At 46.9% G+C, this 14,743-nt stretch overlaps 2 protein-coding genes across 2 annotated transcripts; one reads left to right on the top strand and one right to left on the bottom strand.

Moving 5' to 3' along the window:
• Positions 1–361: 361 nt before the first annotated feature.
• LOC135912851 (putative nuclease HARBI1) lies at positions 362–6,393 on the top strand. Its single transcript, XM_065445409.2, has 3 exons — positions 362–1,118; positions 2,113–2,324; positions 2,664–6,393. Exons 1-3 carry the CDS (start codon positions 540–542, stop codon positions 2,977–2,979), a joined length of 1,107 nt encoding a protein of 368 aa, XP_065301481.1. The 5' UTR covers positions 362–539; the 3' UTR covers positions 2,980–6,393.
• A 3,979-nt stretch (positions 6,394–10,372) lies between these two features.
• On the bottom strand, positions 10,373–13,167 carry LOC135912833 (myb-related transcription factor, partner of profilin-like). The gene is made up of 3 exons (XM_065445382.2): positions 12,897–13,167; positions 12,047–12,235; positions 10,373–10,857 (listed from the first exon to the last, which is right to left on the bottom strand). The coding sequence occupies exons 1-3, from the start codon at positions 13,165–13,167 to the stop codon at positions 10,373–10,375; spliced, it is 945 nt and encodes a 314-aa protein (XP_065301454.2).
• Between the last annotated feature and the right edge of the window lie 1,576 nt (positions 13,168–14,743).

Below are 14,743 nucleotides of genomic sequence, written 5' to 3' on the forward strand. Positions count from 1 at the left end.
GCAACGTATCTAAAGAAGTAGCACGTATACTACTAGCGAGGTCAAAAGAGAGCAAACGGTGCCTCTCCTGGTTTCCCGCTCACATGGCGAAAGACATTCACCCGCAAAAAGCTAACCTCAATGAAGCGGCCCACGACGGTGCGCGAGAACTTGCCCGCCGCGATGGTTCCACGGCCTCCGAGGGGCTGGACATTCAGTTTAATGAGCCGCTACTCACTTTCCGAAAAATCACGTCTCACTATCGGAAAGGCAGAACCAAATACTCGATCCTGCACGCCAAACTCGAACGCGCGCAGGCGGCCGTGTTTCGAATGCTACAAACGGACTCGTATCCGTCATGAGGCCTATACTTACCGCCGTATTCACAAACCAAACTTATACTTATGCTTATGACTTAAGTCAGTGAACAGCCCTTAACGCGTTTCAAGAACCAACCTTGTACTTATCGCAGAACTTTTCTCGTACTTATGGTCGTGATAAGTAAGGCTCGGTTAAGGTAGCCTCTGACCTACCTTAACGCTCCCTTGTAAACAAACAAAATGGCGGCGATGGACGACTTCGAGGAGTTTGTGGGCTACCTGGATCGCCACGAAGAAATATCGACTGGAGCAGCCTACGAATACGCATCGCCGCCGCGTCGAGTAGTCAGGGATCGTTTAAATCCGATGGAGCTTTACAACGACGACGAGTTTTTGTGCCGATTCCGCTTCAGCAAAAGTGCCGTGCAGCAGCTGCTCGCAATGCTGCCTCTGCGGGAACGCACCGACGGACGTGGGTTCCCTGTGCCGCCTCTCCTGCAGCTCCTTATAACACTGCGGTTCTATGGAGCAGGCACATTTCAAATTGTGACCGGGGACCTCGTAAATGTTTCGCAGCCAACGGTCTCTCGGGTCATCGAGCGCGTATCCACCATGATCGCGAGAAGCCTGTTCACCGCGCTCGTGAAGTTCCCTGCCGCTTCAGAAGTGAGCGGTGTGATGAGCGAATTTTATAAGTTAGGAAAGTTTCCCGGTGTCAGCGGGTGCATTGACTGCACCCATGTGCCGATTAAGAGCCCTGGTGGTGACCACGCCGAGGTTTATCGCAACCGGAAAGGATACTTTTCGATAAATGTTCAGGTGAGTGCCCATTTCAAATACCGTAATGCAAACAGAAGCGGTACAGAATGCCGCTGGTAGTACGACTCTGTATGTAACAGACGTAACACCAAGTAAACCACCAGAATCATTTACGACGCGGTTTCACACCGCCAGTGCAACGACAGTTGTCGATGTTTCGAATTTGCTAACCCGAATCTGCACCAACGTTTTGCCCCTCATTAAAATGCAAGTGCCGTGACCAGCACTTTGAACCGGCAACGTTTTCCTCAGCGTCGTGCCGATGAAATCACAGCGCCGCCAGTATATAACCCTTTACGTTTTCACCCAGTATAATCTCGATTGTGTGTGTATTTTTAGGGACATAAAAAATATCAGTAGGTTATTAACCCCAATGTAACGGAACGTAATGAGAACAAACACGCCTGAAAATTCGGCAAGGGTACATATAATTGCTAAAGTCACCTTTGTCGGAATACAGTGCTGTTATGCGGCGAAGATTGCGTCATGAAATTTGGGGAAGCATATGCACGCGTTCGTTAATTATTCACGCTCGCACGTACTACCGCAGATCACACGACGACTCGGCTCTTCGGATCACCAAGCGCGTTACAAGCGGTTCGCAAAATCGGAAATTTAGCACGTTGTTAAGCTAATGTACTTGGGCCGGGATGACTCAAAAATTCGTATCGAACATGATCATGTAATCAGATTCCACTGCATAACTCTATCACAGAGCTACACTATTACGAGAACAGGATTATTGGAGCACCCGCTTTTGTTTTACCACTCTGGTTTCAACAAGTGTATTCGCGCATTTTGCACAATCAATATAACCATTACTGTGGGGCTTTACAGTAATGCTCATACTTAACTAATGACAAAAAAAGTCAACCAGTCTGTCGGTTATGAATGTGACGCCACCATAAAATGCTTACCTGTACAGAATTTCCTCTATGTGCAAGTACATTTTGGATACCTACCGCCCTTATTAATGAAAGTTGCTGTTTTGCAGGGCATCACGGGCCCTGACCTACAATTTTATGATGTAGTGGCCAGCTGGCCAGGGTCTGCCCATGATAGCAGAATTTTCGACAGCAGCCGTGCAAGAGTGCTCTACGAGACTGGTGTCGTCCCCGGGATTCTTCTCGGAGATATGGGCTATGCCTGCAGGCCATACCTCATGACTCCACTCAAGGATCCTGACCAAGGCAGCCCAGAGTACAGGCAAGCTAGCTAATTTCTATGAGGCAGTGCTGCAGATTATCACAATTATTTTCAAGAAGAAAGTGTCCTGCAAAAATGGTCGAAAAGCTTCTTGCATGCAAAGCAACATATTTGAACATGCAAGACTAGACAAAAGCCAACACAGAATTGAAACACTTTTTATTTGCTCATTTTCAATAATGTTCCCGCAATTCATTTCAAGAGCTCATCGCCGAAAGGCAAAATGCATCAAACAAAGAAAGACAAAGCACTGTTCATATTACATCAAGAGCAATTGATCGCCTCTCTTTCTGTTAATGTTTTCACGGCAAAGAAAAATAATGCAGCTATTTTTTTCAGGTACAACAAGTCACAAGCAAAAACACGAAACAGTGTGGAACGTGTGTTCGGGATATGGAAGAGGAGATTTCCATGCCTTCAGATGAAGCTGCAACTTCAAACAAACACTACACTTGTAGTTATCACTGCATGTGCGGCACTTCACAACCTCAGCAGAATTCTGCGTGACCCATGCCCTCCCGATGTACAGCCCCTCACTGCACCCAGTGTTCACCAGCCTGGACCAACATTGCCGAATGGACAGCCACAGACCGCAGTACAAGATTCCAGTGGATTTAGAACCCGTGCTCGTATTATTGCCGATTATTTCTCGTAAATCCATATTCATTCACTCCATATGCATTCACTTTAGATTACTCTTTAATTAAAAAGGACAAAAATAGGCAGGTAGGTAGGTTGAACTGGTGGTGCATTCAGCGATTCAGTACGTTCATTTCCGGGCAAACAACTGTAGTGTTATGTTCTTGCATGCCTCCTCGTGGAACGTAAGCGGGGATGCGCTCTTTGTGTGCTGCCCCAAATATATCAGCAATCTACGCAGACGGTTTAAACGGGGGAAAAGTTTCCCGGCTCTTGTAGCATGTGTAGTGAACTTCATCAGCGCAGCATATGCACGCTACTCGTAACCGGACGATCCGTTTCTCTCTGTCCGCGAGAGAAGGGGGAGTGCAGCGTCCTGGCGTGCGCCAGCTTTCCAACACATGCATACTTTAAACTTGCACTGTGTTATGGTGGCTGCATGCAGGCTGTTTCACAACACATGTGCGAATAGAAAATTCATGGTGCTTTGCGACGAAACTGGCATCAAGGGTGGGAGATAAACATGCACCTTCCATTCAGCGTGCTAACACGAAGGAGCTAGCAGTAAATCAAAATCCAGGTTTGGGCAACTTCATGTATTCATACCGTCTTCCAAGACCAGTTACCATCTGTCTATCTGCACCCGTCCCGTCTATGTGTGTTCGTTGCCCCGACCTTCTCGCGCTGCATTTAGAAAGCCTGCTAGCAGCAAGTCATCCTCTCACTCATTCTGTGGCCATATACAGTAACTACGTAGGCCAAACTGCAGGGCTGGCTGTAGCACACGTGCTGCACGCCTATAATATGTATCAAGCTAACCTGCACTTGGTACAGTTGACGACAGGTTTTTTGAACGCTCAAGGGACCGCGAAAATGTTAGAAAAATCAGGCAGTCCGAAAAAACAAATGTGCCCCCCAAAAACTCAATTTATTGCTTACTATTGAGTTAGAGGCTGGAAAAAGTGATTGATCTTCTGAACCATGCTTCGCTTGCGTGCAAGCAGGTCCGCCTGAATTTTGGCAAGAGCTGTCGTGTCGCCATAAGCCGACGAAAGAGTTGCGACCGCTTGCATCAGCTAAGCTTAGGTCGACTGCGCTGCTGTATGCGAGTCATCATCGCTCTCGGACTCTGCAAGCACTTGGCGAATGATTTATTCATCCGTGAGCCCGGCGCACAGTTCCAACTCGCTGTCCACGTCCGTGAACTCCGAAAACGAAACGGTCGAGGGAATTTTGACGCCTGCAGTGCGAAAGTTGTCGATGAGGTGCTCACTGCCAGACAGCTGCTCGACGACACTATCCTCGTCCAAGAAAGCCGAGTTGCCATTCAACACAAATCCCGCGTGGTGGAAGCAGTTGCACAGCGTTGTGGGTGGCCACCGACTTCCACGCATCAGCGAGCATGCTGAGTGCTCCAAACAAATCAACAGAGTAGGCTTTTCCACTGTCGAGGCACAACGCCACACACGAAAGCAAGCGTGACCGATACTTCACCTTCAGGTTACGTATCACGCCTTGGTTCATCGGCTGTAGGATACTTGTCGTGTTTGGGGGTAAGAACTCGACTCACACAGACTTCGAGAGAGAAAAAAAAAATGATTTTTTTTCTCGATATCTCCCACAGACTTTTGTTCTACTAAAACTACGCAAGTTGTTTATGTGCCCGTGTGCAGCCCAGTTGTCGACAAACAACAAAACTTTGCGGCCTTCTAGATCAAATTTATGATCTAGTTTTCTCACATAGCTTTCAAAAAACAGCTGTATTATCCATGCCTTCTTGTTCGCCTCATACAAGACAGACAGGTACTTTACACCTTTAAAGCACCTCGGAACTTTCGACTTGCCGATGATGAGCATTGGCAGCTTTTCTGTCCCTGACATATTGCTGCCGACCAAAATAGTAACTCGTTCCTTACTGTGTTCCACCATGGAAAGGGTCTTCTCTGGCATAAGCTTAAAAAAAAAGTCCGGTCTCACCGCAATTGAGTATGTCGTCTGGCGAGTACTCCCGTAAGAACGACTGCAGCTTTTCACAGCGGTAGTTCGCAACAACGCTCAGGTCAACAGCTGCACTTTCGCCACACAGTTTCATAAAACTGAGATCAGCACGCTTTTTGAAGTTTCAGCCAGCGATCGCTGACCTTAAATCCCTCAATGCTCATCTGAAGCGCCATCGTCTTGGCTTTCTGTTTGAGGAGGTCACCGGAGACGGATTTGCTTGCTACTGTTGACTTCAGCCAAACAAGGAGGGCCTCCTCGAGCTTTCGATAGGTGCCTTGGCTTACATTTTTCTGCCAACACCCAGTAGACTTTCCCGCTGCCTCCAAAATCTTTTGCTTGTTTTTCATGTAGTCCGAAAGAGCATGTTTGGAAATTTTAAACTCTTTTGCGACATCTGCCTGTGATCGGCCACCTTCGATGAACTTGATGATTGCCACTTTCTTCGCCATCGGCATTGTGGCGTACTTGCCTCAGTTCATCGGAATTCTCGAGGCCAACAACATAGATTTCTTCTCCATTGTGAATTAGCATGCTTGGCTAAGCAGTACACACAGCGCAGTCGTCGGGAAGTTGTCACACCGACTTTGTTGAGTGCTGCCACGTTGTACGAAAAAATAAAGTTCCGGAAACAGCGTCTTGAAGCACTGAAGCCGATTCAGTCAAATGCGAGCCACAGTAGCTTGCTACTGCTAAGCTTGTCAACACCCTGCAAACACAAACAGGCAATCGAAGGAACAAAGGAAGAAAAAAAAAGCATTGCGTTACGGCAGTGACGCTGTTGCGGAAGCTGCTAGCATATAGCCTCAACCCAGCATCCGAGTAGCAGAGGAACCGCCATGCAAGACCGGCACCGGTTTCGAGACTACAGGATGAAAATATAAACAAACAAGATGGCGGCGACACAGCTCAAGATGCGCGGCAGTTGGCCTGGCTGACGCTTGGAAAGTCCAAAAAGATCGAACAGCCCTCCCTAGAGTGTCTGAAATTTTAAGCCACGTAATACACTGACTTTGTGAGGTATGTCCTGGGGCTGGGAAAAAGTCAGAAAAATCAAGCATGTCCAAAAAATTAGGCGTCCGAAAAATCAGTCGTCGACTGTGATTTGTTACTATTTCTTTGCATGTGTTCATGAATGCAAAAGCTTTTTTGGCAGATCAGCAATGCCATTGTAAACACACTTCACTTTTAATAGGTTTTCCTGCCATCACTGTTTTCCAAGCACTGTTGTTCTCGAGCGCTTGAATTTATTTCGCTTCACAGCAGACAACATTGTCGCGGCCACTGGTGTTCGTGCAAGCGTAGGCTGCACAGAACGCCGGCATGATTGGCCCACCACTTCAATTGATGCTGCGCACGTTGACTACCGCTCTACATACAAACAAAGGAATGCGGGGTCGAGCGAAGCAGATTATGACGCCACGCACGCAGAAACAAGCACGGTAAGGCATGGTCGCGGTGACTGTGAAGGAACGAAACACTAGTGTTGACATCACTATGCCGCGGTTTCCCGTCTCCGCTGACGTCAGCGTGCAGCACCTAACCGTTGCCAAATTCAAGACTGTTTACAACTTTTAAATATGCTGCTTCCCCACAAAGTGATCCTATGCACTTTGGCTGTTACGAATTCAAGGCCAGGAGCAGGAGCTACCTAACGTTGCTTTGTTTTTTACATGTGCAATGACATTCAAATTCCACAATAGAACATTTCAGCGATAAGTTGTCTTGTCCAATGGATTCAATGCAGTGAGACATGGTTATCGCATACAGAGCCTTTGAAATTGGTGGTACAAAACATCATGCCTGTGTTTCTCAGGAGACTAGCATTAAAAATGTGATTGTTTGCACATGCGTGCACATAGCACAACAGAAATGTTATCAGCATGCTCTGCACAGAATGAAATAAACAGTACTCATTCTTGTTTCACATATTTCTCGACATGGTGGCTTCTGCTGCATTGAGATTCATGTATATGTCAAGCTCTATCTAGCAGAAGATTTTGCCGTGACGTGTTACATGAACTACATCTAGATGCCGCTTTCATCCCTCGGCAGAATGCTTCTTGTTGAAGCCTCTTTCAAAAACATGCAACAAACAATGTGTCAAACAGATATGAATTAGATGAATTGTGTAAGGGCCTGTACTTGCTCAATCTGCCTTTTGCAGGTGGTCGGATGAGGATGGATGGCTGGCCAAATGCCTTGAAAAATGTGCTGACTTTTTGAGAAGTCTGACAAGGCAAGGCACGTGGAACACTAGTCAAAACATACACATGTGCTTTTCAAGGCGTCTAGCCAGCTGTCTACCCTTGTCTGCCTGCGTGCAGAGGATGGCGCAATGAGCAATTACAGGGCCTAAAATCCATGAAGTTTACCCGTGATGACCATGAGCTTCACATGAACTTTACCATTTCTGAATGGCTGTGAAAGGCACCAACGTCTACAACTGCCATTTTTCAATACAATCATTTGTTGATGCTGCAAATACAGTGTGAGGATCACAAGAGAGACAGAGAAAGAGTACAAAGCTACAATGTACAAAATATGAAAACACCCATGTACTTAGGCGCACTTTAAAGAACCCCAGGTGGTCCATATTCCCGGAGTGGCCCACTACGGCGTGCCTCGTAATCAGATTGTGGTTTTGGCACGTAAAGCCCCAGAATTTAATTTAATTTTCAGCTACAATGTAGGCAAACTGGCACTAATGCAGAGGCTATATGTTGGGCAGCTGTCTACCCTTGTCTGCCTGCGTGCAGAGGATGGCGCAATGAGCAATTACAGGGCCTAAAATCCATGAAGTTTACCCGTGATGACCATGAGCTTCACATGAACTTTACCATTTCTGAATGGCTGTGAAAGGCACCAACGTCTACAACTGCCATTTTTCAATACAATCATTTGTTGATGCTGCAAATACAGAGTGAGGATCACAAGAGAGACAGAGAAAGAGTACAAAGCTACAATGTACAAAATATGAAAACACCCATGTACTTAGGCGCACTTTAAAGAACCCCAGGTGGTCCATATTCCCGGAGTGGCCCACTACGGCGTGCCTCGTAATCAGATTGTGGTTTTGGCACGTAAAGCCCCAGAATTTAATTTAATTTTCAGCTACAATGTAGGCAAACTGGCACTAATGCAGAGGCTATATGTTGGGCAGCTGTCTACCCCTGTCTGCCTGCGTGCAGAGGATGGCGCAATGAGCAATTACAGGGCCTAAAATCCATGAAGTTTACCCGTGATGACCATGAGCTTCACATGAACTTTACCATTTCTGAATGGCTGTGAAAGGCACCAACGTCTACAACTGCCATTTTTCAATACAATCATTTGTTGATGCTGCAAATACAGAGTGAGGATCACAAGAGAGACAGAGAAAGAGTACAAAGCTACAATGTACAAAATATGAAAACACCCATGTACTTAGGCGCACTTTAAAGAACCCCAGGTGGTCCATATTCCCGGAGTGGCCCACTACGGCGTGCCTCGTAATCAGATTGTGGTTTTGGCACGTAAAGCCCCAGAATTTAATTTAATTTTCAGCTACAATGTAGGCAAACTGGCACTAATGCAGAGGCTATATGTTGGGCAGCTGTCTACCCTTGTCTGCCTGCGTGCAGAGGATGGCGCAATGAGCAATTACAGGGCCTAAAATCCATGAAGTTTACCCGTGATGACCATGAGCTTCACATGAACTTTACCATTTCTGAATGGCTGTGAAAGGCACCAACGTCTACAACTGCCATTTTTCAATACAATCATTTGTTGATGCTGCAAATACAGTGTGAGGATCACAAGAGAGAGAGAGAAAGAGTACAAAGCTACAATGTACATGGTCGTCCACTTCCAATTTGAACACGGCTCCGGGCGGCCGGCGAGGCCGGCGCTCCGCGGAGCGCCGCTCGTGGGCGCCGGGGTAACTAACGCGCCGGCGCACTGGCCGCCACAAGCGTGGCCGGAGCCGCGTCGTCTGCTACAGCGCGTCTGCACTAGTGTGTGCTGGCGGCTGAGGCCAGACCTGTGGCTGCCAGTGCGCCGGCGCGTTAGTTACCCCGGAGCCCACGAGCGGCGCTCCGCGGAGCGCCGGCCTCGCCGGCAACCCGGAGCCGTGTTCAAATTGGAAGTGGACGACCGTGTACAAAATCTGAAAACACCCATGTACTTAGGCGCACTTTAAAGAACCCCAGGTGGTCCATATTCCCGGAGTGGCCCACTACGGCGTGCCTCGTAATCAGATTGTGGTTTTGGCACGTAAAGCCCCAGAATTTAATTTAATTTTCAGCTACAATGTAGGCAAACTGGCACTAATGCAGAGGCTATATGTTGGGCTGCTGAGCTCGAGGTTACACGTTTGATCCAAGCTGCGGTAGCTGATACATTCTGATGGTGGCAGAATTGCACAATGCCCATGTACTTTGATATACACGAAACATATATTACAAGACATACCGTATTTACTCGCATAATGATTGCACTCGCATAATGATCGCACCCCTGAATTTTGTCGTCAAAATTCAACTTTTTCTTTCCTGTGTAATGACCGCACCCTGAACTTGTCGCAGCGATATGTCGTGTGCCAAGTCTAGCTAATGATGATCGCACTTACCTTCTGTCAAATGCTACGCAAACGATTCTTGAAAACATACCAAGAGGTCTGCATGCACCGAACATTCTTAAGCAGATGCGATCACTTTCTGCACTTCCATGAAAAAAAAAAAAAACTACAACCAAGCTTGCCTCGGCTTTGTTTGTAGGCATCATAATGGATTTGGTCAACAGCAACAACATAAAGGGTGCCTTTTGATTCCTCTCGTCTGCACTCATGGGCACGCAACAAATCGCGGGCGGCAACAATAGTGGCCACGTTTACGCTGATAAGTTACAAATGTACCCTATTCATACGCCCATGCTTGTAACGCAGCTAAGATATTCGCCCACCCTTAGTGGAAACGTGCCATATTAGGATAACAGTGAAGACATATGTCGCAGTTTCCACAGCATGCCCGCTATGTGTTTCTGTGTCACTGGCAGCTAAGCGTGCCCATCTCTGTTTCTGTCTCCTCAAAGTAGACATGGCTATGTCGCAAACGTGCCGATATTAACATTATTCATTACTGATACGGAAGGAACTGTTTCAATGCATGTAATGTACTCACAAGAAGAACAATAATCGCGTTCGGCTTGCTCCGCCGGCCGTCATTTTTGTTTCGGTGTCCCACACTGACAACGGCAGCCGCCTGCTTGTCACCGTGCTGCAAATGCGGGATCAAAAAAAAGTTTATTTTCGTGGGAAATTTAACTCGTACAATGATCGCACCCCTGGATTTGCACCAATTTTTTTGACAAAGAAGTGTGATTATGCGAGTAAATACGGCATATGATCATACACGAAAACTTTTTCTTCTGCCTCACTCATTCTGTTTTTGCAGAACCTTCATTTTTAGGTCAATAAGGGCCTTCTTTGCTTTAAGATTTTCCATTATTTGTGCATGTTCTGCCTGCCTTTTCTCAAGTCTATCCTTGTGATCCTCACGAGCGAGTTCCATGCGAAGTGCATGGTCTTCACGCGTTAGCTTCATCTTGAGCAAGTGCTCTTTCCTTTTTCTCTGAGCATCTTTTGTGAGTGAAGAAAGCCGAGCACCAAGTTCACTCCTCACAGCATCATCCCTTGTGCAGGATGACCGGCTTGCGTTTATCCGCCGGCGGGCTGTCGGCACTGGCGGCACAGCAGCTGGCGGGGCTGGAGCTGGTGGGCATGTAGCTAGGGCTGCTGCTGGCTCTGGTACACGCTGAGCAGTTTCAGCATTTGGTGGCGCTGCACACTGCGAAGCCGCTGCTTCGTCCTGGTTTTCGATGTCCCACTGCCAGGAGTCGTCATAGTCCATGTCGGCATCTGCAAAGTTATTGCAATCAGAGTTGACATTAGTGTCGTTTCCACAGTGCTTGTACCTTTTACAATCCACTTTTACGAGTGCGCTGTGAGCTATACAGACATTTTTGCCTTGCTACATAATGCACCGATGTTGAACAAAATACTGCACTGTACTTACTATTAGGACATACTAAAGAACTTGACACAATGTAAGCCCGTGAGCACACAACAATACAGCATGTTCCTGCTGGTGCATCCAGCTGAAGCAGGTTGAATGAAACGGTGACAGTAATAACTATGCGGTTGCATTCAAACTTTTGCATACAAGCCGCTCATCCTCATATTAGGACTCATTCTCTGTTTCATGGGCCACGAAAATAACTAAACCAATGGTGTCTATGCTGACAGTTATTTGCATCACAGGTAGGCTTTCTGTGTATATTGCTTGTTGACGGTACATAATAAACAGGAAATTATGGGCACTATTGCATGGGAAAAAGAGGCGCTTTGGAAACGCTGGAGAGGTTTGCCCAATAGCAAGTGTACCTGCTATTCCACACGCATGTGGCAACAAATGAAACACATGTATGACCACAAACACACAGCATAGGCACCCATGAACATACACAGCTAATCATATATCGAGTACACGACACAACATGGTCAATTTACAGTTATCTCCACAAGGCATGGTGCCTCTCGTATGTTCAGAGCAGATAACATTATGACATCTCCTCTGGATCCAGACAGTGCAAGAGCATATCGATCCATGTGTACTGTACATTGCACACGTACAACTTTGGCGATGTAACCACTCCACTGTAAAAAATAAGGGATTTCCGTTTGCAACACTGACATGAAAACAATGAAATAATGCACAAATGCAACTGCAAAAACCAGTTTTGGAAGCCTTTGAGACAGAACCAATGACTGCATCATTCCTCGTTATAGTGTCCATTATACGAAACCATAAATAAAACCCTTGCTGCACTGCTCCAACCTCATCACCATGATGCCCAAAAGTAATGTCAGCACTTCGACATTAAAAAGTAGCTTAGTTTCTTGCAATACTGCTGTGTCAAATGCGTAATACAGAACGAGTTGTTCATTAGCCACCTGCAATGCCTCATTTGGTGCCTTTCTGTATTAGCAAATCTAGTTTCCCAAATAATTAGTCCAGATATAACATTGCACATAAACTCATACTCACCATCTGCATCAGTGCTTCGTCCCGGCTGTGAGGAAGTCAGCAGTGCTGCTACAGCTGGCGTTGGCTCTGTGCCAGGGCCAGTGCAGTCGCTGTCAAATGGATTGACAAGGCGTGTGGCCATGTGAGTTGCCACTGCACCGACCCTGAGCAACTCGTCATTCATGTGGCATCCTGCCGGGGCGCCACCACCTTTGAAAAGCAAATATCAACGTTAGCAAAATAACGATACCTCTTCAGTTTCACCGCTTCGAAAATACTGGCAGAAACATATGAACACATCATGATGTAGCTTAAGTCATTTTGAAGCCCTGCTAGCTGAGCACAAGGGAAATACAGACACAGGTCGCCGTGCTCACACGCACATAGCACCAGGCATATGCTAATGAACTGCAACTGTGCCCAAGTTTTCCTTGCCCCTGGTATTTCATTACAGCACACGACAAGCCTACACACAAAGCTAGTTGATGGCGTTCGCCCAAGGACTGCATTAGCACGCTTTGCAAACAAATAAGGTAGCGTTTCTTTCACAGCAAGACGTCCTTTGAGGTAGCAAACGACGCCTTCAAGAAACCAAAACATGAGCAAATTTGCCGATCGTGCAAGTGTGTCGCGGAAAACAAACATGCGTAGGCACGTCCTTTGTTTGCCTGCATGTTACGATCAAGCAAGTTTACTGCAACGTTATTTTTGGCGATGAATTTATTATGTCCTCGCCACTGTTCCGTATGCACACGCACAAGCTGTTGCAGAGTGCGCTAGAAATCAGCTGTAGCGATGGCTTCCCGTGCTTTCATCAAATATATATACAAGCAAGAAGCAGAAATTTCGGCACATGAGGAATAATGCTCACCTGTTTTGAATATCTCCCGCGTGTCTTCGGCTTTGGCACGGCGCCACTTTTCTTTCAGGTTGTCCCAGCACTTCTTTAATTGCTTGGACGTTCGTGGCCGGACGTTGTGGCGACTGTTGAATTCTTCGGCCAACTTTTCCCACGTCTTCTTCTTTGCGTTGACCGACACCGCGTCAGTCCGTTTGCACTCGAGCACATCGCGGTGCCTCTCCATCAGGTCCATCAGGATGGTGCGCTCTTCGTCCGTGAAGTTAATTTTGCGCCGCTCCATTCTCAACGCGGTTTACGAAAAAAAAGATAATACTAGACTATTTAAACAACTAAACTGATAAAAAATGAGTAAAATAATGCACAGCTAATTATAAATAAGCAAGAAAAAGCAAAGGAAGTAATAACAGGGCAAAACAACACGGACGAACGAAATACCAACACAACACGGACAAAACCAATCTGGAGAAGACTGTACAAAAACGTGCGCTGCGTCGAGTGGATTAGACCAACGTGGCCAGACGTAAATAGCGGACTCACCAAAAACGGCGAGCGTTTCATCAAGTTTTATCAAGCGTTTATACATTATTTATGTACAGATGCTTGTGTGCATGCCATTATTGCTTTCTTATAATAAAAGCAGTTTAAACGTCGTCAAAGTATCTATTTCGTAGCAAAAAATTCTCTAGCCTCGCTCCCAGGTAAAACACTTAACGAGTGAAGGGTGCCTTTCATAAGGCACACTTATGGCGCGTTAAGGTGCGTTTTCGAAACGCACCTTGTTCTTTCCTTATACTTATACTTTTCTCGTCCTTTCATAAGTGACCTTATCGCGATAAGTTAAGTTTGGTTTGTGAATACGGGGGTTAGTCACTACAACTCCGACATTCCGGCAAATTTCCCAGACTGCCCAGAACTTTATTTCTCACTCTCGCACGTGCTATGGCAAGAGAGAGAGAGAGAGAGAGTAACATAGGAAGGCAGGGATGTTAACCAGTCAATAGTCTGGTTGGCTACCCTACGCTTGGGGAAGGGAGAAGGGGAAGCGAGACAAGGGAGAGAGAAGGTGTAGATACGTGTACGGACAGCACTAGAGTTAAAGACGCTCGCGCAAACCAGAAGTTTTGAGAAAGCATAAAAGTGCCTTCACTGCCTTCTGAGCCGATGATCGGTCGGGACGGTGCTCTAGTACCGTCTGTTCACTCAGAGGACGATCATCTAATTTCCTCAATGTGTTGGACAAAGATTGTCTTTGTGCTTGAAATTGAGGACAATGGCACAATAAGTGTTCAATGTTCTCCTCGCATCCGCAAACATCACATGCAGGACTATCAGCCATTCCAGTTGAGCTGAGTAGGCATTCGTGATGGCAACTCCAAGCCATAACCGACACAGAAGAGACGCTTCACGTCGGTGTAGACCGGCTGGAGGTCGGAGTTGAAGTGACGGGTTTAGTCTGCGCAGTCTTGTGCGCCTTGTATGTGCGGTGTTCCACTCTGCTAAGGAGATCGTGCGTGCTAAAATGTCAAGTTGTCTCGCTGCGTCGGTCCTTGAGAGAGGAATGGGGACGCAACGGTCTTCTTGGTTTGATGTCCGGGCTGCCTCATCGGCGTCATAATTTCCTATGATAACGCTATGGCAATGTACCGCGTTACCAAAGGGACCTCTCTCCAGTGAGCCTGAATGGGAACAAGCCCTCAAAAACCCTGACCTCAAACTCCAACTCAAGGCCGTCCAGAGGGCCCAAGAAATGGCGGAGCGTCACCACGTTCCCGTCCCGACTTGGGCGTCGCCTACGTTTTCGGCCGGAGGAGTTCCCCGCGTGGGGTCTCCAATGGCTTGAAACTCCTCGGGACCTC

This window comes from Dermacentor albipictus, chromosome 3, assembly GCF_038994185.2.
Source record: "Dermacentor albipictus isolate Rhodes 1998 colony chromosome 3, USDA_Dalb.pri_finalv2, whole genome shotgun sequence".
NCBI classification, from domain to species: Eukaryota; Metazoa; Arthropoda; class Arachnida; order Ixodida; family Ixodidae; genus Dermacentor; species Dermacentor albipictus.

Excerpts from the sequence above, each read along its gene's own strand:
- LOC135912851 (XM_065445409.2), top strand. The coding sequence starts at position 540 with ATGGCGGCGATGGACGACTTCGAGGAGTTTGTGGGCTACCTGGATCGC. Across the intron at positions 1,119-2,112 it reads ACTTTTCGATAAATGTTCAG|GGCATCACGGGCCCTGACCT; the intron begins GTGAGTGCCCAT and ends GCTGTTTTGCAG. Across the intron at positions 2,325-2,663 it reads CAAGGCAGCCCAGAGTACAG|GTACAACAAGTCACAAGCAA; the intron begins GCAAGCTAGCTA and ends TATTTTTTTCAG.
- LOC135912833 (XM_065445382.2), bottom strand. The coding sequence starts at position 13,167 with ATGGAGCGGCGCAAAATTAACTTCACGGACGAAGAGCGCACCATCCTG. Across the intron at positions 12,236-12,896 it reads GCGGGAGATATTCAAAACAG|GTGGTGGCGCCCCGGCAGGA; the intron begins GTGAGCATTATT and ends TGCTTTTCAAAG. Across the intron at positions 10,858-12,046 it reads ACGAAGCACTGATGCAGATG|ATGCCGACATGGACTATGAC; the intron begins GTGAGTATGAGT and ends ATAACTTTGCAG.